Source organism: Polyodon spathula, chromosome 14 (genome assembly GCF_017654505.1).
Source record: "Polyodon spathula isolate WHYD16114869_AA chromosome 14, ASM1765450v1, whole genome shotgun sequence".
Taxonomy (NCBI): Eukaryota; Metazoa; Chordata; class Actinopteri; order Acipenseriformes; family Polyodontidae; genus Polyodon; species Polyodon spathula.
Window position 1 is genome coordinate 13,632,379 of NC_054547.1, and position 22,316 is coordinate 13,654,694.

General features: G+C 36.7%; 2 protein-coding genes across 3 annotated transcripts in view; one reads left to right on the forward strand and one right to left on the reverse strand.

The window, feature by feature from the left end:
- The window catches only part of LOC121326461 (parafibromin), a 117,544-nt gene extending 100,864 nt beyond the window's left edge, over nucleotides 1-16,680 (reverse strand). The window contains exons 1-6 of the mRNA XM_041269735.1: nucleotides 16,520-16,680; nucleotides 15,771-15,876; nucleotides 15,610-15,679; nucleotides 15,240-15,302; nucleotides 2,859-2,911; nucleotides 723-811 (exon numbers count right to left, since the gene is read on the reverse strand). Of these exons, the coding sequence (XP_041125669.1) occupies nucleotides 723-811; nucleotides 2,859-2,911; nucleotides 15,240-15,302; nucleotides 15,610-15,679; nucleotides 15,771-15,876; nucleotides 16,520-16,650 (512 nt within the window). The 5' untranslated portion in view covers nucleotides 16,651-16,680. The remainder of the gene's footprint in view (nucleotides 1-722; nucleotides 812-2,858; nucleotides 2,912-15,239; nucleotides 15,303-15,609; nucleotides 15,680-15,770; nucleotides 15,877-16,519) is intronic.
- A 641-nt stretch (nucleotides 16,681-17,321) lies between these two features.
- glrx2 (glutaredoxin 2) lies at nucleotides 17,322-20,851 on the forward strand. 2 transcript variants are annotated; one of them, XM_041269749.1, is made up of 4 exons: nucleotides 17,322-17,382; nucleotides 18,445-18,508; nucleotides 19,031-19,207; nucleotides 19,680-20,851. In XM_041269749.1, exons 2-4 carry the CDS (start codon nucleotides 18,446-18,448, stop codon nucleotides 19,845-19,847), a joined length of 408 nt encoding a protein of 135 aa, XP_041125683.1. In that variant the 5' UTR covers nucleotides 17,322-17,382; nucleotide 18,445; the 3' UTR covers nucleotides 19,848-20,851. The 2 variants fall into 2 exon arrangements, with proteins under 2 accessions (XP_041125683.1, XP_041125681.1); XM_041269747.1 differs by lacking the exon at nucleotides 17,322-17,382 and adding an exon at nucleotides 17,391-17,497.
- Nucleotides 20,852-22,316: the final 1,465 nt, after the last annotated feature.

Sequence of the window (22,316 nt, forward strand, 5' to 3'; positions counted from 1 at the left end):
TAAGCGGTTGCATTTCAGTAACCTTAACAACTTATTTTCAACCCATCAATACTGCTCACTGTTTTTATAGCACAAAAAAGAGAAAACTACTGCTATTAGCTGCTGTGTTGCTGTTACTATTTCATGTATTATGCTATTATCATGGATCGTGCCCTTTCCACTGTATTCAATGTATTATGCATTGACTGTTTTTTTACTGTACATAAAGTATTATGGATTTTCTTCGTTACTGCATCTTATAAATCACTTTGTGATGGTGGTCCACTGTGAAAGGTGCTACACAAAATAAAGACTGATTGATTGATTGAAGGACATTTTGCAACCCTACAATGCATTCAGAACTGTAGAAGTCTGAGCTAAGAATCAATGATTTTATTCATCAATGTTAAACATTGAAATACTGAACCATATGTAGTTTTCATAAAAAGTGATTCCAAACCAACTTAACTTTATTATTGTACCACAGTTGCACTTCCAGGGTCTAAACCAATGAGGCTTGATTGTGGAAGTCATGTTCAAGGATATGGTCAAATTAAAAGAAGCAATCAACATTCTAGGTCTACTGTGCTCCTTCCATTACAACAGCAGGCAAATCTTGCTCCATTTGCTCCTTATCAACCATCCTGTTGACATCATAGGGTAACAGCTGTAAGTTAGGACATTATCCATAACTATTAAACAATCTCTAAGGTTAAACATACATGTTCAAAATCAGCTCTTACCTAATCTGATCCGTTTGCACAATGCCTTCCTTGTGCCCTTCCAAACGGGCCGCCAACCGCTCCTTGTCAAGACGCACTCGTTCTTCATCCTTAAGAAAAAGAAAATGGTTACAATGAATATTCCTGGAAGCATCCAAACCAAGGGCTTGTTCTGTGAGAATTAATCTAGTCCCCTGTCTTAAAGTAAATAATATTCCTTTTTCTAAGTACAGGAGACTACCGTATTCTTTCAAATTTAAAAGACGCCTTCGAAAGCAAGACACAGCCCAAATTTCCAATCCTCAATTTGAGGAAAAAATAAATCAAATAAAGCTGCATTTACAAAGACACAACCTCAATTACAGGTTTAAGAAAACCACGTATGATGGCAGTTTGCGGCCGTCTGTTGTCACACAGCATTACAGTTACGTGTTGCTTCTCATTTCCAGTCGGTATTACTCACACCTGTTTTTCTCCCTTTTTGTGAACTGTTGTACTGCTTGGCATGTCAAAATACAGGGGTCTGATCAGCACTTCCGATCTGTCCAAACTGGTACTGTTTGTTAGAACGGAGCCTAATAACAAAGCCCTGAAATTGTAAAAGCTTGTCTTCCAGTTCCTCAGGAAGCTGAGGATGCTTTTTTGAAAATGGCTGCCTGTATGTCTTGGATGACTCGAGATCATTCCTCTTTTCTCGACAGCCAGTCACGTTGCTGTTTGTGCACTCGGGAATTCACATCTTTTGTTGCCTATTTTACACACATCACTATACTGAAATTTAAAAAGCAGGCCATTTTTTTTTAGAAGAAAAAATTGGTTTAAAAAAGTCTGAAAATTCAAAGCAATACGTTAATCAGAACTAGTTGACACTTGACTCAGTGCTTAATTTGTGAAGAGGTGCGAGGGCACAAATAATGACAATAATACCAGTCTTAAGAACCGCACAATTTATTTATTATTATGTGTCCTAGTGTTAGATGTTTACAACCATGTATTCTACGTCACTCATATATAAAAAGTAGTAGCATGTGCAGAAAAATTAATTCATGGTAACTGCAGGACAAAAACTAAAAAATAAATAAGTAAAAGCCTGCAGAAATGGTAGGGTTGCCACCTTCGAAATGCAAACAAAACTGCCACGAACAACGCAACTGCCCCACCCACCACAGTGAATTACAGGACTACATTTCAGATATGTATGTTAATAACATTTACTTATTATTCCAATTATATATACTATAACAGTGACTTACAGTAACACACACAAGTATTAGAGACAAACAGATACCGGTAGATAAGATTTTACATTTTTCTTACCTTGGTTGTGTTTTCAGCAACATTTATTCAGAGATTTGTTTTGGCTTCAACAGCACAGAGAACTTGAATGTGAAGCGATGTTTCAGAATGTTGTAGCCTACATAATATCCTTTGAGTATATTTTGACGCTTCCAACTATTTATTATTTTTAACAGAGACATTATAGAATTCTACAGGAAGAACTGAGATTGCATCTAATGCAAAGCTCTCTTTTCACCAGTCCAACAAATTTCACTTTCAAACCCAGTACTGCTCTCGCACGTCTCCTCACTCTTGCGCGATTTTCAGATTCACACACGTGGTGCACTTACGTGTTGGTGGATAGACAGACAGGTGTTGTATTTTCAGCAGTTTTAATCTGTTCACTTAAACCGTGCAAGTGGCAATATTGCAGCAATGATCTTAATGTTAATATTGAAGTAGGCTACAATATTTTGTTGTTGTTCTTTGTTGAAATTGATGTTCCGCTTTCATATATTCTTGTGTACTCATTTAATCAAACCAAGTAGTGTAGAAGACGTTTTTCAAATCAACTAAGCTTATTTGTGAATAAAAAAAAAAAAAAGACGACAGTCGCAGCAAATATCTGTATGACATTTTTAAACTTTCATAACTTAAGAGGCTCTGGGGCTGTGTCACGCAAAGCCGCGGCATAAATTAAGCACCGACTTGACCCCTACATGGAGAGACTTTTTATAAAAACATTTTTTTGTTTTGTTTTGTTTTTTTCAACCAAATGGACAACCCTATGTAAATTAACTTCTTTATGAAGATGCATCCTACACAACATAGCAAAAAACAAGATATTTTATCAAAAAATAGACATCTACTTGTTTTTACCTCTATCCTTGGCTTTTTTGCCTCTGATGATGCATCGTCTGCTGCTCTTTTAACTGCATAAAAAAAATAAGACATACATAAACACTTCTATAATACACATTCTTGGTAAACCAACTTAAATATACCAAGATCAGAATTTCAGTGTGTTTTTATTTTAAATACACACTGAGTTCATTGAGTTTACATAGCTAGCTTGTTTTCAAGAAGAACCCAGGAAACAAAAGTATACAAATATACATTTAATATTTACTCTCACACACTGAATGTTAACTTATTAAACTTTGCAGAAGCACTTAAAACAACAATTATTTATACCAACAATTTAACTGAATTGTTTTAATATAAAATAAATATGTTTTATGAACATCTTACCTTAATTTGTAATCTATTTATATAAAATTGGCGAGTGTCTTTCTAAATGGAAATACCCAAGTAAGGAGCAGGGTTCCGAAAAATATAGCATTACACGTCCCTAGGTGTTACTACAGCTGTTTAAATAACATAATGAAAAGAGAAATTTCAGGTAACATCCTGACAACTTTAAAGCCGGTTTCACAGCTACTAGTGCACCGATAGCGTAAGGGATATTCCCTGCATTGTCAAACAGGTAACACAGCAATAACGATCCATGACGTGGAATGGAACAGAAAAGCCAGCGATTTAGGGATTACAGCTGCCATTTTAAGAAGCACTTTGAAACAGACATTAAAGTGAAGTGTAAAAAGTTGTCCAGATGTTACAATGAAAAGAGAAATTACAGGTGCACTCTAAACAGTTGAAGCAACATGAGGGGACGTATAACGCTGTATTTTTCAGAACCCTGAAACTTACTCTTTAAGCTGCTGCTGGTACATTGAAGTTGAAAAAGCCTTGACACCTTGTGGTCTAAATTGGTGTGTTGCAATTTACCTTATACTTACAGGCTGGTTTTTAACTCCTTTAAGGTTTAAAACTCAATTAAGCCAGTTTAAGTGGTACAGTGGCTTGCGAAAGTATTGACCCCCTTTGGCATTTTTCCTATTTTGTTGCCTTACAACCTGGAATTAAAATTGATTTTTATTTGGATTTCATGTAATGGACATACACAAAATAGTCCAAATTGGTGAAGTGAAATGAAAAATATAACTTGTCTCAAAAAATTCTAAAAAATAAATAACGGAAAAGTGGTGCATGCATATGTATTCACCCCCTTTGCTATTAAGCCTCTAAATAAGATCTGGTGCAACCAATTACCTTCAGAAGTCACATAATTAGTTAAATAAAGTCCACCTGTGTGCAATCTAAGTGTCACATGAGCTGTCACATGATCTCAGCATATATATATACACCTGTTCTGAAAGGCCCCAGAGTCTGCAACACCACTAAGCAAGGGGCACCACCAAGCAAGCGGCACCATGTGGGCAAAGTTGTGGAGAAGTACAGATCAGGGTTGGGTTATAAAAAAATATCTGAAACTTTGAACATCCCACGGAGCACCATTAAAGCCATTATTAAAAAATGGAAAGAATATGGCACCACAACAAACCTAGGAAGAGAGGGCCGCCCGCCAAAACTCACGGACCAGGCAAGGAGGGCATTAATCAGAGAGGCAACAAAGAGACCAAAGATAACCCTGAAGGAGCTCCAAAGCTCCACAGCGGAGATTGGAGTATCTGTCCATAGGACCACTTTAAGCCGTACACTCCACAGAGCTGGGCTTTACGGAAGAGTGGCCAGAAAAAAGCCATTGCTTAAAGAAAAAAATAAGCAAACACGTTTGGTGTTCGCCAAAAGGCATGTGGGAGACTCCCCAAACATATGGAAGAAGGTACTCTGGTCAGATGAGACTAAAATTGAGCTTTTTGGCCATCAAGGAAAACGCTACGTCTGGCGCAAACCCAACACCTCTCATCACCCCGAGAACACCATCCCCACAGTGAAGCATGGTGGTGGCAGCATCATGCTGTGGGGATGTTTTTCCTCGGCAGGGACTGGGAAACTGGTCAGAATTGAAGGAATGATGGATGGCGCTAAATACAGGGAAACTCTTGAGGGAAACCTGTTTCAGTCATCCAGAGATTTGAGACTGGGACGGAGGTTCACCTTCCAGCAGGACAATGACCCTAAGCATACTGCTAAAGCAACACTTGAGTGGTTTAAGGGGAAACATTTAAGTGTCTTGGAATGGCCTAGTCAAAGCCCAGACCTCAATCCAATTGAGAATCTGTGGTATGACTTAAAGATTGCTGTACACCAGCGGAACCCATCCAACTTGAAGGAGCTGGAGCAGTTTTGCCTTGAAGAATGGGCAAAAATCCCAGTGGCTAGATGTGCCAAGCTTATAGATACATACCCCAAGAGACTTGCAGCTGTAATTGCTGCAAAAGGTGGCTCTACAAAGTATTGACTTTGGGGGGGGGGGGGGGGGGGGGGGGGGGTGGGGGGGTACTTATGCACGCTCAATGTTTGTTTCACAATAAAAAATATTTTGCATCTTCAAAGTGGTAGGCATGTTGTGTAAATCAAATGATACAAACCCCCAAATAATCCATTTTAATTCCAGGTTGTAAGGCAACAAAATAGGAAAAATGCCAAGGGGGGTCAATACTTTCGCAAGCCACTGTACATTGCAATTGACCAAAAATGTTTTGTTTTTTTTCTTAACAAAAACATCCATCTGGCATAATGTACAGGGAACAGCATCTCTGGTCAAATGGTATTACTGATATGGCCAGAGGTTAAACAGTGTGGAAGTGCAACTGTTAATTTGTTTTGGACAATAACCTAACAGCATTTAACTGAGAAATCATTGAGCTGTGTACAAATATTAAAACCATAACTCCAAGTCATATGGCCTCACTATGGCAGCCATATTAGTCAATGTCAAATCCACCAATATATTTAGTATATATACCATGTTAGCCTGTAAATATGAACCTGATACCTAAAACTGTGTCTGACCTCTTAGGCTTTGAAACTATGCTGCTATAGTGTCAGTGACAAATCATCAGCTTAAAGAATGAAATATAATCATAAAATCAGACTACTTGTTCCCAAGATAAAACCTTAAATAGCTCAGCTAATCAAGTGTCAATGAAAAGTAATGTCAACTTAACGAGATATAGCAACTTTATTTCATGTTGTCCGAATAAATCGAAAACGAACGTGATTAACATGTGCTTGCCATCAGTTGACTACTTACATACCAGCCAACACTCAGGCAAACAATATATTGTACCCTTTATAACTGTTCAAGGTAAGTGACGGTTTGAGCTTAAAGCAGCGGTCCCCAAACGTTAATCCCCAATAACAGACTGATACATTTGTGCAACCACAAACACAAATGAGATATCTATCTATATCCCTCCTAAAGTCCAACTTCCACTGCCTCAAAAGTGGCAGGAGGGTGATAATGGATTCTCAATACGAAGTACAGTGTGATCCCGATGTGGCAGGTTCAACCATGCTGTGAAAGCCTGAGTAACATACTCGGCCAAAGTGGAAGGGGCACTCACCAACCCGCCTGGCCAGTGTGGTGCTTTATGTTTCAAGCAAGTATGAACTTCAGGTCATCCAAGTATATGCACCAACAACAAGCTATTCGGATAAAGAAGTCGAACGAAATGAGAGGAGCCACTAGAAGTTCATCATCGGTGACTTCAACACCAAAACAGAAGCACAGCAGGAGGATGAGAATTCGGTCAGCAAATTTGGACATGGCGCAGGAACGAGAGGGGCAACAGACTAGTCGAATTTGCAGAGAAGAAGAATTTATTCATCAAGAACACCTTCTGCCAGAAGAAACCCAGCAAGAAATGGACATGGAGAGGAACCAACAGAGTGAAGAATGAAATTGAATACATACTCACAAACAAGAAGCACACAGTACAAGATGTCTCAGTAGTAAACAATTTTAACACACGAAGTGACCACAAACTTTTAAGATGCAAAATACACCTAAACACAGCACTGAAGAGAGCGAAACTCGTGATGACGAAATCCAACACAATCAAAATAGAAATGCTCCAGAAGCAAGGTTCTGGTGTTTCAACTGGAACTGAATAAGTCAGTGCTCTTCAAGATCTGCAAAAAGATGAAGCAATTAAGGAAGTGACGCAAGTAATTGTAGAAACAGTAAAAAAAAAACATCGCTGGAACACAGACTACAAAATGTGACCAGAAGATCACGCAAGAGACAAAGCAGCAGCTCTGAAGTCAAAGACGGAATACATTGAGCTCTGTAAGAAGGTAAGAAAGCTCATTACTGAGGATACACGGTCGTTCAACTGCAGGATGGTAGAGAAAACTATTGAAAACAGCCGAAGAATGAAGAAAGAAAAACAAAGACTAATCATCGGGGTGCAGGGAACGACAGATTTTAGCAGTCTAACAAGAGGACGGGACTGTCATTAAGAACCTTGAATTGAGTCAACGACTTTTACAGAAAATTATATCAAGATGAAAATAGCAAAGTAGGAGATGATGAAGAGACAGAAAAAACGCAACACAAAGAAGAAGTTACAGAAGTTCCTACCAAAAGAAGTTAAACATGCTATCAAACAAACGAAGACAGGAATGGCACCCAGACAGCATAACGATTGACATTGTGAAAGAAGAAGGTTAAGAACTGACAAATGTCGCATATTTTTACAGATTGTACTAAGCAAAATAACGCGCTAAAAAAGACTGGAGCAATGCATCAGTGATACTTTTACATAAGGGATATAAAGAAAACCTCAAGAACTACAGACCTATTAGCTTACTTTCTATAATCTACAACATTTTTACCAAGATACTCACCAACAGACTTCAAGATAAATTTGACTTGGCACAATCAAAAGAGCAAGCAGGATTCAGGAGTGGATTCAGCATAACGGATTACCTTCAAGTTGTACTGTAAGTGACTTAAACTAGCAACGAATACGAACTACCACTTTGATTGGGATTCATAGACTATGAAAAAGCCTTTGACTCTGTTTACACAAGCTCTGTCTTAAGCTCTTTGAAAAAACAAGGAACTGAGAAAAAGTACAGAGACTTGATCAGCACCATATACAAGAATGCAACATCCACAGTAAGACTCCATAAAAGCAGCTACAAAATTGTCACGGAGATACAATTTCACCAACTCTTCACAGCCACCCTAGAAGACATTTTCAAAATACTGGATTGGGAAAATAAGGGGATGAAGATCAATGGAGCCTACTTGAATCACCTACGATTTGCTGACGACATCCTCATATTTACAACGTGCCCAGAAGAATTACAAACAAGAATACAAGAACTATACAAGGCTAGCATCAAAGCGGGTTTGAAAATCAACCCGAAGATGACAAGTCACATTCAATAAATATACCACTCCACAGGCAATTGAAGTCAATGGGATCAAGCTTAAAGTAGTCAATAACTACATATACTTAGGACAGTTACTTTCATCAATGGAGAACAAAATGTGCAAAATCAATAGAAGAGCAAAAATGGACTGCCTTTGGAAGATTGCATGGTTCTGAAATGGAAACTACCCTTATGCCGCGAGAGAAAAGTCTTTAACCAGTGCGTGCTACCCGTGCTAATTTACAAATGCAATACCTGGACCCTCTGCAAAAAAAGGAAGGAATGGATAAGAACACAATCAAAAGTATGCAATGTTATTTTAAGAACAAAAACTGAAATGGCAGCGAGTCAGACACTTAGCAAGAACAGATCATTTTAAACACACCGGAACAACGTGGACAAGGGACGCAGCAGACAGGCTTTTGTGGAAGAATCTTCTACCAACAGTGGACCAACAGTGGATTGAAAAAGGTTGAAGATGGTGATGGTATACAGTTGTAGAAAAATGTTTACATACCGTAATGGAAATTTCTCAAATAAACAATTACAGGAAAAATCCTTTGTAGCAAAAGTTTTACTTTTGTGGATGAGGAAAAAAAAAGTTACAAGAATCTACAAGTCTACAATTATTTATTTCAGCATTTTCTTTATTTTCTTTATTTTTTTGCAAAACTCTAAAAATGCTAATTCGAAAGTATTCATACCTAGACAAGGAAAATGAAATTAATAGCTATTTGAGGCACCTATAGCATTAATAACCTCTTTTAAAACAATTGGGATATTTGTCAATGAGCTTTTGGCATAATTCTTTAGTGATTTTTGACCATTCTTAATACGCAAAATTGCAAGGACTTCTCTTGTGCAAAGCCTTCTTCAACTCATACCAAAGATTCTCAATTGGATTTAGATTAGGACTTTTGCTAGGCCATTCCAGAACCTTGATTTTATTCTTCTTTAAACATTTTGAAGTAGATGCTGATGTGTGCTTTGGATCATTGTTGTGTTGGAATGTCCACTTGCGCTTTAAACCAAGTTTTGTAGCGGAGGGTTTCAGATGATTGGCCAATATCTTTTGGTATGCTGTGTAATCAAATAGGCTCTGCATTATCAAATTGACATTTCTATTCCTTGTAGACAATACGATCATAGCATCAAAGAATATGAACACTTCTGAATTAGTATTTTTGGAGTTTTGCCAAAAAACTGCTGAAATAAATTAACTGTAGACATCTATTTTGTGTAACTTTCTCCACATCCACAAAAAAAAAACTTGCTACAACAGATTATTTGTTTGAGAAATTTCAAAAATTAAAAATTACCATTAGGGTATGTAAACTTTTGACAACTGTATATAACAATTTGTGTTAAAGCACAAGTTTCACTAGTTAAACAGGAGAAGCACGTAAAGGTACTGATAACCTATTATAAAAAGGAAGGCGATAGATAATGCACCTCACGATTGTATTTTTTCTACTATTCAGACTGATAAAACAAGGAAGATGTTACTTGGATCATGGTAACATCATTGCTAGCTATTTGCTCCTTTTTTGTTGTAGTCAGAATTTTGATAAAGTAATAATGATCTCCCTATTGTGTGCTCATTTTTAGCATGGGTAAAACCAAACCAAGGATAACGTTATACCAAAATAATCTCCATGACAGATAAAATTAGCATTTTATATCCTGACAGGTCATTGCCTGTTATCTTATAAAACCATAATGTTTTTAACAGTTACTTAATTTTACTTTTGGTCTATAAAATAAACTCCATACCTTTAAATTGTATCCACGTTGTTCTGTGGTACTGTAGGTATTTGTACTCCACTGTCCAATACGATTTGCACTGTGGGCCTCACGCATCTCTACATGGGGCGGTACAAACCTCAGTCATCTATCGGAAAGCTCTATTCACAATGGTTTCCCACTTTATGAAAATTATACTATTAATGTACGTATAAAAAATTTAAAAAACAAATACCGCTAATTACGTTCACTCTGGGTCGCTCATATACTGCAGCATAAAGTATCAGAAAAATGCTGCTGAATAAAAAAAAAAAGTTGCAAATTAAGATTTTTTGGTAGCAACATGCTACCAAATATACATTAACTTTGAGCCTTGATAATATATACAATCTATATAAGAAAAATCACTGCACAGCATTTTCAGGAAGTTCGGTACTGTTTAAGCGAGTCATTTCAGAATGACGTGCTTGCCTTTCTGTCCCATCAGACACTGGCTCACACAGCACAACATGTTTATGTCACAGATGGCTTTCCATAGAGATCACTGAGTGCACTCCCATAATATGGTTTGTTTACTTTTTGCTAGCTAAAACTTTTAAATAGAGATTCAAGAGTTGGTATGTTGATCCTGTTTTTTTAAAACACACACACACACACACACACACTCAAAAGATTTAGAACACTGAAATTTAAGCAGTTCAAGTCCAGTAAATAACCTGAAATGCTACAAAGGTAAGCGGTAAACTGCCAGAGGTTAAAAAAAAAAAAGTTTAGGTTACCAAAAACTGAAAAACAATGTACATTTCAGAGTTATACAAAAAGGTTTTTTTCAGGGAACAGATAATGGGTTAACAACTTACAGCTGTTCTGCAGCAATGGAAGTAAATTAAGCCTTGAAAGTTGATGCTAACAATTCCTACAGGTGTCCCAACTTTTGTTGATTACTTACAAACCCTCTGTCTGTATAAAAGCAGTGTTGGAACAGACTGTGTTACTACACCCTCTTAAGCATTATTTGGACAGTACTGTACTGCAGGAAGTAGTATATTGCTATCATAATGGCAAGAAAAAGGCAATTAACAAAGGAAGACAGACCATTATAACCCTTAAAAGTGTAGGCCTTTCCTTTAGAGAAACTGCAAAGAAAGCCAAGGTGTCAGTGAGTACAGTTTCCCACACCATCAAAAGGCACTTGGAAACTGGAGGAAACTCTGACAGGAAGAGATCTGGCAGACCCAAAGCCACAACAGAATCAGAAGACAAGTTTCTGAGAGTCAACAGCTTGTGCGATAGGCGGCTCACAGGACAACAGCTTCAAGCACAGCTTAACACTGGTCGAAGTAAGCAAGTCTCAGTTTCAACTGTGAAGAGAAGACTTCGAGCTGCAGGTTTGACAGGTCGAGTGGCAGTAAGAAAGCCATTGCTAGGATGGCAAAATAAGAAAAAGAGGCTTGCCGGGGCCATGAAGCACCACCAGCGGACTACTGAAGAACGGGTCTTATGGACCGATGAATCAAAATTTGAAATCTTCTGTTCATCACGCAGGGTTTTTGTACGCCGTCGAGTAGGCGAAAGGATGGTTCCTCGGTGTGTGACACCAACTGTCAAACATGGAGGAGGAAGCGTGATGGTCTGGGGCTCTTTTGCTGCGACTTGCACAGAGTGAGTGGCACCCTGAACCAAAACGGCTACCACAGCATTTTGCAGCGCCATGCAATACCCTCTGGTATACGTCTAGTTGGTCAGGGGTTCATCCTACAGCAAGATAATGACCCAAAACATACCTCCAGGCTATGTCAGAACAACCTTAGAAGAAAAGAACAAGACAGTAAGCTTCAAATCATGGAATGGCCAGCACAGTCTCCACACTTAAACCCCATTGAGCTGATTTGGGAAAAACTGTACAGAAGGGTGAAAGCAAAGCAACCTATTTGTGGGAACTTCTGCAACGGTGTTGGGAAGAACTTTCCAAACAATATTTGATTTCCATTGTAGAAAGAACGCCACGAGTGTGTTCGGCTGTTATATCTGCAAAAGGTGGCTACTTTGAGTCAAAAATTTAGATTAAATTTTGTTAAACAAAACGATTTCATGATTTCTTTTTTATTTATTCTATGCTTTAATTTTAGAGTAGATTGAGACATTAAACTGTGTAAATTTCAATAAAAACTGGAAAAATTGAGGTGTTCTAAAATTTTTGACCGGTAGTGTGTGTGTGTGTGTGTGTGTGTGTATATATATCGCACAGAGCTCTTTTTCATTTGCTTTTTTTTTTTTTTTTTTTTTTTTTTTTAAACTGGTCGCACAAATTCTGGCGAGGCGGTAAACGAGTGCAAGATATTTTTGCCATTTGTAACCAACACGAACATCTGTTTTTTATATACACATATTAAGAGATGTTCACGTTCATAAACAGGCATTTGTACCAACATAAATATATTATATATATATATATATATATATATATACATATATAACATTATATGTATACCCATATATATATATATATATATATATATATATATATATATATATATATATATATAATATATATATATATATATATATATATAGACATATATATATAATAATATATATATATACTATATATATATATATTGATATACATGTGTATGATAACAGATAACACACACGCACGCACGCACGTGCGCACACAGTGCCTTGCAAAAGTATTCAGACCCCTCACCAATTCTCTCATATTACTGAATTACAAATAGTACATTGAAATTTCGTTCTCTTCGATATTTTATTTTAAAACACTTAAACTCAAAATCAATTATTATAAGGTGACACTGGTTTTATGTTGGGAAATATTTTTAAGAAAAATAAAAAACTGAAATATATTGCTTGCATAAGTATTCAACCCCCCACACATTAATATTTGGTAGAGCCACCTTTCGCTGCAATAACAGCTTTAAGTCTTTTGGGGTAAGTATGTACCAGCTTTGTACACACTGTCGGAGTGATTTTGGCCCATTCTTCTTGGCAGATTTGCTCCAGGTTGTTCAGGTTGGTTGGACAACATTTGTGGAAAGCAATTTTCAAATAGAGCCACAGAATCTCAATGGGATTGGGATCAGGACTTTGACTAGGCCACTGTAGGACATTCACCTTTTTGTTCTTGAGCCACTCCAGTGTTGCCTTGGCCTTGTGCTTGGGATCATTGTCCTGCTGAAAGGTGAATTTCCTCCCAAGCTTCAGTTTTTTAGCGGACTGAAGCAGATTCTCTTGCAGTGATTTTCTTGTATTTTGCTCCATCCATTCTTCCTTCAATTGTAACAAGATGCCCAGTCCCTGCTGATGAGAAGCATCCCCACAGCATGATGCTGCCACCACCGTACTTCACTGTAGGGATGGTGTGTCGTGAGGCATGGGCAGTGTTAGGTTTGCGCCACACATAGCGCTGTGAGTTTTGGCCAAAAATCTCTATCTTGGTCTCATCTGACCACAAAACCTTTTCCCACATCGCAGCTGGGTCACTCTCATGCTTTCTGGCAAACTCCAGATGTGCTTTCAGATGGTACTTTTTGAGTAACGGCTTCTTTCTTGCCATCCTCCCATACAGGCCAGTGTTATGCAGAGCTCTTGATATGGTTGACTGGTGCACCATTACGCCACTCTCAGCCACTGAACTCTGTAGCTCCTTCAAAGACACTGTTGGCCTCTCTCACAAGTCTCCTTCTTGTTTGAGCTCTGAGTTTTGAGGGACGGCCTTTTCTTGGCAGTGCCTGGGTGGTGTGATGCAGCTTCCACTTCCTGATTATTGAGCCAACTGTGCTCACTGGGATATCCAAATTCATGGATATTATTTTGTACCCTTTCCCTAATTATGCATTTGTATTACTTTATCTCTAATTTCTGTAGAATGCTCTTTGGTCTTCATTTTCCTTCAGATTCACAGCCTTACCAATGATCCTTCCACAGTGGGGTTTTTATCCAGAAAATGTGACAGCAACTTTAATGGTTCACAGGTGGAGGCCAATGGTAAGGTAATTGTGTCCTCGTTAGGGCAATTTCTTTCATCGGTACAAACTGGGAGCTTCCACAGCACAGGGGTTGAATACTTATGCAAGCAAGATATTTCAGTTTTTTATTTTTCTTTAAAAATATTTCCCAACATAAAACCAATGTCACCTTACAGTAATATATATATAATATATATATATATATATATATATATATATATAATATATATATACACACACACACACACACACACACATATTATATATACATATATATATTACACACACACACACACACACACAATATATATATATATATACATAGAGTATATATATATATATGGTATAATATATGTATATAATATATATATATATACATATACACACATATATACTTATTATATATAATATATATGTGTATATACTACACACATCTATACATATATATATATATATATATATATATATATATATATATATACATATATATATATATACATATATATATATATATATATATATATATATATATACTATATGTGTATGTATGTATGTATGTACGACATATTGTTCGGAATCTGTAAAAACGTGTAGAAACCAAGACCCCAAACCCCCCAAAATATGACGGGATCTTAGTTGGATGAAATTGTGATTGTATCTTAATTGGACACAGTAGATGTCTTTTAGTACAGTGTATGTAAAATTTAAAATTTTTATTTTAAAATTCTCGCGCCCCCCCCCCCCCCCCCCCCCGTTGAGAACCACTGGGTAAATGTGATGGATTAGCTACTACAACACTTCATATTAGCTGCTCATGTATACGTTACATATGAGTCAAAGTTTGTTATAACAGTGGAAATCAGTAGTCACTCCGACAAATTATTGATGCTAATAACTACGAGTATATATATATAATATACTATATATCTATTTATATATATATATATATATATATTATATTCATTGAGGAACCTTACACAGATTATGAAAACGTGTAGTAACATGTATGTGTTTGGAAGTGAATTGTTCAGTATTTTTTCATAAAATGTTAATAACGCTATAATGAATGTGAGGTGAGTGGTCCAGACACTAGTCGTGGTGATCGTATTTGTGATCAGCCAGACTAGGCACGTACACACGAGGCTGTCACCACGGTGCTATACAGGTGAGCCACAATTCCACTGCTAGTTATCTTTTTTTTTTTTTTTTTTTTTTTTTTTTAAAATATCATCTGAAAATGAGGTTAATACTAATCAGAATCATGGATTCCCGACCCAGTTCCCGGAACCACTGGCCTAAAGTATCTCTAACAAAACAGAATTAATTTACTAAGACATACCTTGTGTTGGTCTTTGCAAACCAATCTCAATAGGCGCGCTTCGGTCAATACTTGCAGATGTAGCTAAAAAAATTAAAATATGGAATTAATACAAGACAGAGAGGCTAAATTACTGAAATATTTTAATGACTGAATTTAAAAATAGTGCTGTATAAGTATCACTACTAGCAAGACAACTATGTTGTCCTACACTGTCTGTGGTTTCTTTCTCAGAGTAGCCACTACAAGTTATGTTTAAAAGTTCTGTCTGCTTACATATTTATAGGCACATAGTACTCTGTAAGGTTATGCTTTATAGGCTGTATTGTTAACATTGTAAAGTATGCATGTTATAATGCTAAAGATTTAGACAAACATCATTCGTACTTACAACTTTCACCATTTAGATAGGCCAGCAGATCTTTTCTGTCAGGTCTTCTCACCACAGGAATGTTCTCTGTCTAAACAAGTAGAATGCATACTGTCAATTTGAATATGTAATTAAACTGTGCAATAACACTGCAGTACAAAAAAAAGACTAATGACACTTACTGCAGCCCTCCGCACATAGGAAGGGTGAGGGAGATGCACATTGTTCAGCAGGAACAAGATGGAATCCAAAGTGTAGTATTCTTTGGGTTGACCCTCCTTCCCTGTCCTGCAAAATTATTACAGTACGAATATATCAGGTAACAAAAAGAAACAATTAAGATTATGATATGCACGGAATCATTTTTACCGTGTGCTCAATGAGTAAATTCGTTATATATGTAAAATTATTACACGGTACTTCGTACAAAAACAGTGAATATACTGTTAGGTACCGAGACACCGTCAAACAAATAAATAGCCTAGGTAGCTAGTTACCCATGCAGCTCCAGGCACAACTAAGTAATTACAGTAAACTTAACTACAATCACTGCAATAAAAAGGAGATGAAAAAAGCAACGACGACTGGCATCAGCTCTTACTGCATTATCTACTTTAAAGTACTTATAAAAAGTTCAAGTGACAACAATACGTATGATTACCTCCATGCTTACTCCAGCACAACAGCAATACATCTTTCCATTCCTGATCAAACACATTTAGAAAGAAATAGAAGCATTACAAACTGACGCTTTCACTATATCAATAGTGACAACTAGTAAATGTGTCATCTAAGACGTTTGGTTGAAATACCGAAATGGTTTTCCCGATCCCTTAAAATTGAGTATGTCAACATCTCCTCTGACTACAGACAGTGCAGTAGAGGGGAAAGTTTTCTGTTACTGCTAAAGATGAATAAAGCAATCGCTTACCCCCAGATGACATAGTTCGTTTTGACATTTTTGGGCCAGGAGAATTCACCGAAGATAACTTCATCTCCCTTGGCGACTATTTCTTTTTTCTGGATGTTGTACTGACGCAGAACACTAAGCACGTCGGCCATCTTCACTTGCTCTCCACTGAGTGAAATTTTCAGGCCCCCCACGAAAACAATAAAACAATTACTAGTGTACGGCGTGCCTGCCAGAGCGCCTGATCAAAAATCCACTGCAAAAAACAACTAGACTTCCATTACAGGATGCAGTTCAAATACAGCGGGAAACTAAAACTATCAAATAAACTCCACAGTTGTAAGGTGTAGGTTAAGTGTTTGGTTAATCTGTGGTACTGAAATACACGTGTGTATGTTTCATTTTGTTTTGTTTTTTATGTTCACGCTGGTGCAGCTCTTCCATATTTGGGACTGACATGTGTCGCTATTTCATGTAACCCCACATTTACACTGCCACATTCAGAAGTAGTTTGTACAGTTTTCAGCGACATGGAATGGTTTATTAAATTAAGGCTTAGCGTTCCACGTTGTTTTATTGTAACAGGAACAAATGCCGTACTGTCTGTAACTGTAGCTTTGCACCACTTCACTTATGATCTTCCTTATAATAAACAACAAACGAGACTGTATGTGGAAACTTGACATACTTCGTACAGTAAATAAAAAGAATACTGGAAAATACAACAGTTGGTAAACTGGTGAAATACTGGAACATGTGTCCAATAGTTTTGAAAGGCTTGTTTTGCAGGCAGTTCATGGGGCAACGTTTGTATGTTTGGCGTCGACAGATTATTGCACAACATTTCAGCGCAGTTCAGGACGTGTTTCCGGCTTGTGTGTTCGGTCTGTAATTTTTGTAGTTTTCATCAGATACTTTATAATGTTTGCGTGGAGATCTGGCATTAGGAATACGGGGGGGTTTGTTTAACAGGTTCAGTAATATAATTTAACAATTCAGGTAATGTTGCAACATGGCTTGTCCTTTTTTTTAATAAAATGATAATTGCATTTGCAGAATAATTGTATTATTCGGTATTTTGAATACTATGTGTCCAGATGCCCTTAATATTTCTCGGTCTAAATTTGTGTACTCTACGTCTGGCGAGTAACGTGTACGTTCATTTTTAATTTAGCTGTGAAGGTCACTAGGGGAATATTTATTTCTATTCAGTACAGTACACTTAAACTCTTGGAATTCTATTCCAAAGCGGATACTTTTAAATAAGCAATACGAACAATATATTAAAAGAGCTGGGAAGATAGAGTTGGAAAGCGTGCAAACTGATGTCAGATAAGGTGCTGAAACTGACTTTCACGTAGTGTGCTTTACTATCTTAGTTTTATCAAGCTCCGTTAACTTACTGACGTTTACCTGACAAAGTTTAGCGCGTTAAGTCATGTTTCTCGAAGAAGCTTGTTTGTGAATAGGTGTGGAGCATTCGGGGCTAAGTCTTGATCCCATCATGTTCGTGCTATGTTGGTTCCTATTGGTCAGAGAATTAACTGGATTAAGTTAGTAGAACTCTCTTATGACCTTAACTGCCCCAGTACTTGTTGAAATGTAAGCAGTAGAGATGGCGAAGCTGAAAGCAATGGATTGCAGCTGGACCGTTTTGGTTTTATTTCTCTTCAGTGTATTAAAGCCAGTACACCTAGCAGACCAGCTCTCAGCAGCTGTGTCATCTGTTGAAAGGTGATGCATTGATTTACATTGCATGGGGGAAGGCATTGTTTCAGTCTGAAGCGCATTCTTAGTTACAAATGTATAGCCGCAGTGGTTTATAAGAACTATTGAACGCTGTCGGAATCTGTAAATAGATATTTTGTTCCAGTGTAGTCCATATTGAAATGTAGCGACATATTATCTGGAGATTTATGACTTATTTTCTTTTCCATTCTTTAAAGGATGGGAAACTATTCGTCCAGTCCATCAGGTTCCTCCAGTAGAGCATCTGCCAGCTTTGTTCAGGTATGTTTACAGCAGTCAAAAACAGAAACAACTGGAATTACTGTTTGACATTATTAGGGTATTATATTATAATATATATATATATATATATATATATATATATTATATATATATTATATATATATATATGTATAATACGCTTAACGTAAAGGAAAAAAAAAAATACAGCTTCATAACAAACTTGCGTGGGTGATTTCATGTTATTTCCAACTTCCACGCTGTAAAGGTTACCTTTTTTAATATATAAACAAGGAGGATTGGTGTAGGTATACATATTGTGGGAAAAACATGTTCAAACAAAATTGCGATTGTGATTTAATGTTATTTTCACACGCCCTGGGTAGGACACTGACTTAACTGATTGATTCATTTCAATCACCATATCCCTGCTTGAACCACCTAGTGCTGCAAGCTGCTATGTAAATAAAGGGTATTCTGTAATTTGTTAGATTCCTCAATTTCTAGTTTATGTGAAAGTGAGCATGTGGTGCTATTTTAAATTAATGTTTACTTTTTTTTCAGGAAGTGGTGTCACATAACTGCATTGTGATATTCTCCAAAACCACATGCCCTTATTGTCGATTGGCTAAAAACGTGTTTAACGAAATCGGCACCCCATATAAAGTAATCGAATTGGATCAGCATGAAGAAGGAAAACAACTTCAGGACACTTTGGGTGAAATGACCGGGGCGAGGACGGTGAGGTTCCTTTAACACATACTTGGTGGTTTTTATAATGCAAGTTCAAAGGTAACAGCTCATTTTCTCAGAGAAATAAAACTACTTTAATTGAATGATATTTCCAAGAAGCAAGTTACATTATTGTTCTGAGTAATTGCTTGCAGCTGTGTACTTCATTATTTTATTCCTCTATGAAAAATCACCTCTGTGCTTTGGTACAGGGCTCAGTCATGTTGTGTTTTTTTTTTTTTTGTTTTGTTTTGTTTTGTTTTTTTAAAATCTAAGGTATCAACCACTGGTGATAAGCATATTAATTTCATACCCAGTATTCAGACTGTTATTGGGGTTTATAAAATATTCCATGCTGTATAAACACACTTTTACTGGGTTTGTTTGTCATTTAGGTAGGTACATAGTATACTAAATTGCAATTGAAAACACAGAAACAGTTCTATATGTGCTTATCTAAATGTGTATTTTGTTTGCCTAGGTTCCAAGAGTGTTTGTAAATGGTACGTGTATTGGCGGAGGTTCAGAAGCAAAAGAACTTCATCAGAGAGGCAAACTGTTGCCGCTGATACAGCAGTGTGCCCCGTGCTGTGAGGGAAGTGGAATGGACAGCTCAAGTGGGGCTCAGCCTGCCTCCTATAACTTATAATGGGCCCTGGAAATATAATCTCTTTAGACTGGCAATGAGCAGAGCATCTGTATTACACATACTGGAACAAGGAGGCTACAGGTATTCATACTGTGTTTTAGTTTTTTAAATCATCAGACATCTTATTTCCAAACGGTTTAGTTGCTGCATTCAAACCCAAGAAAAATTGTGCCCCTGCAGGTTTGCCTGATTTTCACTACTGTTCTGACACCTGAGCCATCTTTAAAGCAGAGCTTGAAGGCTATTGCATAATCCATCTACCACTTTGATTAAGTTACTGTACTAATGATTACAGTATTATTAAATTAGCTCAGCTGCTCTCTCTCTGTGTATATGTGTGTGTGTGTGTTTGTGTATATATATACATACAGTTATGTGCGTTACTGTTTTTGGGGGGTTGGTATTTAAGTTGGGGTTCTGTTCCAATGCACAGCACAGATGCCTGAAGTTCTCCTGGCAGCCTGCATGCATTGAAAATCCCTGTGCAGAAAACAGCTTCTTTCAAGAAACTAATTTCCCTTACTACCTCTTTTTTTGAACTTGTAAATTTGTACTGTAATTTCAAACCTACAGTTTCATAAGTAGTAAGTAGCAAATGTAGTTGACAACAGGTTATGAAATAATAATAATAATAATAATAATAATAATAATAATAATAATAATAATAATAATAATAATAGTCAGAGCTGTACACAAGTCAGAAATGTTCTTACTCACGTAGCAGTATTGAACATCTTGTCATCCAAGAGTGAATCAGCTGTCAGAACAGGATGGAGCAGCACCCCTCTTCTAGAACTCTGAAGGGATCACAAAGCTCCAGGCAGAGAGGGCGGATTGCAACGCACCACATCGTTAGACCATTATAAATTCGGGTTTGGGGTCAACCCCAGTACTTTGTCAAATTGTTACTTATGTCTGTAACATAGTATAGCTAAATTAAAAATGAATGTACTGTTTACGAAAGGCGTGTGTATTGTTTTAATTAATTATTTATTTACATTTTGACCACTTTTTTAAACTTTTAAATTGCATTCCCTGCCTCAAGATGGCTTCCCATTTACCCACATGGACCTCTCAGAAGTACATTTCCCATCATCCTCCTGCTCACATATGTAAGTTTAAAAAAGTGGTCAAAATGTAAAAAAAATAAATAAATAGAATTAAAACAATACACACACCTTACATAAACGTAAACACATGGGAACATGTAACACAATAAAATAAAAAGGTCGTTTAAATCACTTCACAGTTGACTGGTCTTTAATATTTGTGAATAAGGTTTTACTTTCCAGGGGGCACATGTTGTACATAATGTATTTCATTATTAACTGTTATATTAGCATTAATATTTTTAGACCAAAAAGTGTATTTTAAAGATACATTAATGCTATAGAAATGTCGTCTTAAAGGTTACATTCAATTAATGTTGCCCACATTTTAACATAAATGTTAAAAACAAACTAAACATTTACAAAATGCACAAAGCTAGTTTCAATTGTCCATGTCATGACTTAAATATGATAATCTTATACCACAATTAAAAATAATAAAGTGTGCTGAAGAACAATTTCTGTTAACCCTATGCTGCATCTTGCCTTGTACAGTGAACCTTTAATTAGTATTTAGTTTCAGTAGAAGTTCTAAAGTGTGTGTGCTTAAATTATTTTCATGTTATTCGGTTTCATTTTTAATATATTATTAAGTCAATGGCATTGTCTAGCCTGTTGGATGCAACAACTGGACAAATGGAATAGCCTGACTAATGATTTTTACACATCATGCAGCAAAGGGGTTAAACCTTACTGGTTAGTTCAGCGTTGGGCTGGTATATCAGTACGTGCTGAAATCTCCTCAAAATGTATTTCCTTTTTCCATTGATCTTGCAGCTGTGTGCAATTTGCTATCCTTCATTGTTGATCAGTTTTTGTGGTTCATTTAAATCATATCCATAACACAATTTTGGATGACTTCCAAAGCTCCTGAGTCAAAGCCACAGATTTCCAGCATCCCTCGGTCCTCAGGGTCTGCGATGGTGAAGTCATCCCACAGACAATTAACATAGAGAAAATCCCCATTTTCTAGAAACAGAAAGGTTTAAACAAAACAGGAACTGAGTAATGCTTTAAAACAATAAATTACTGGCTAGATTTGTGCTGCGCAAGGTGTTTTGGTGCACATGCAAATGGAAAACTGCAATTAAAGGATGATACTGATCTTAATCAATCAGCCTCTTTTTAAAATAAGTTACAATAAAAGTTACTTTTAGGTTTTTATCTTATCACATTGCTTGTATCCTGTGATGTCAGCAAACTTTACATGCAGTACAGACAGACTGAAGCACAGGAAGGGCACAGTCGGTGGCCCCCATAGTATTCTAAATTAGGTAGATAAGTAAACAAACTAAAAACATCAACCTATTTTAGCAAGAATGTTATACATCTATTAATAACCCACTTTAATAAAACAGAC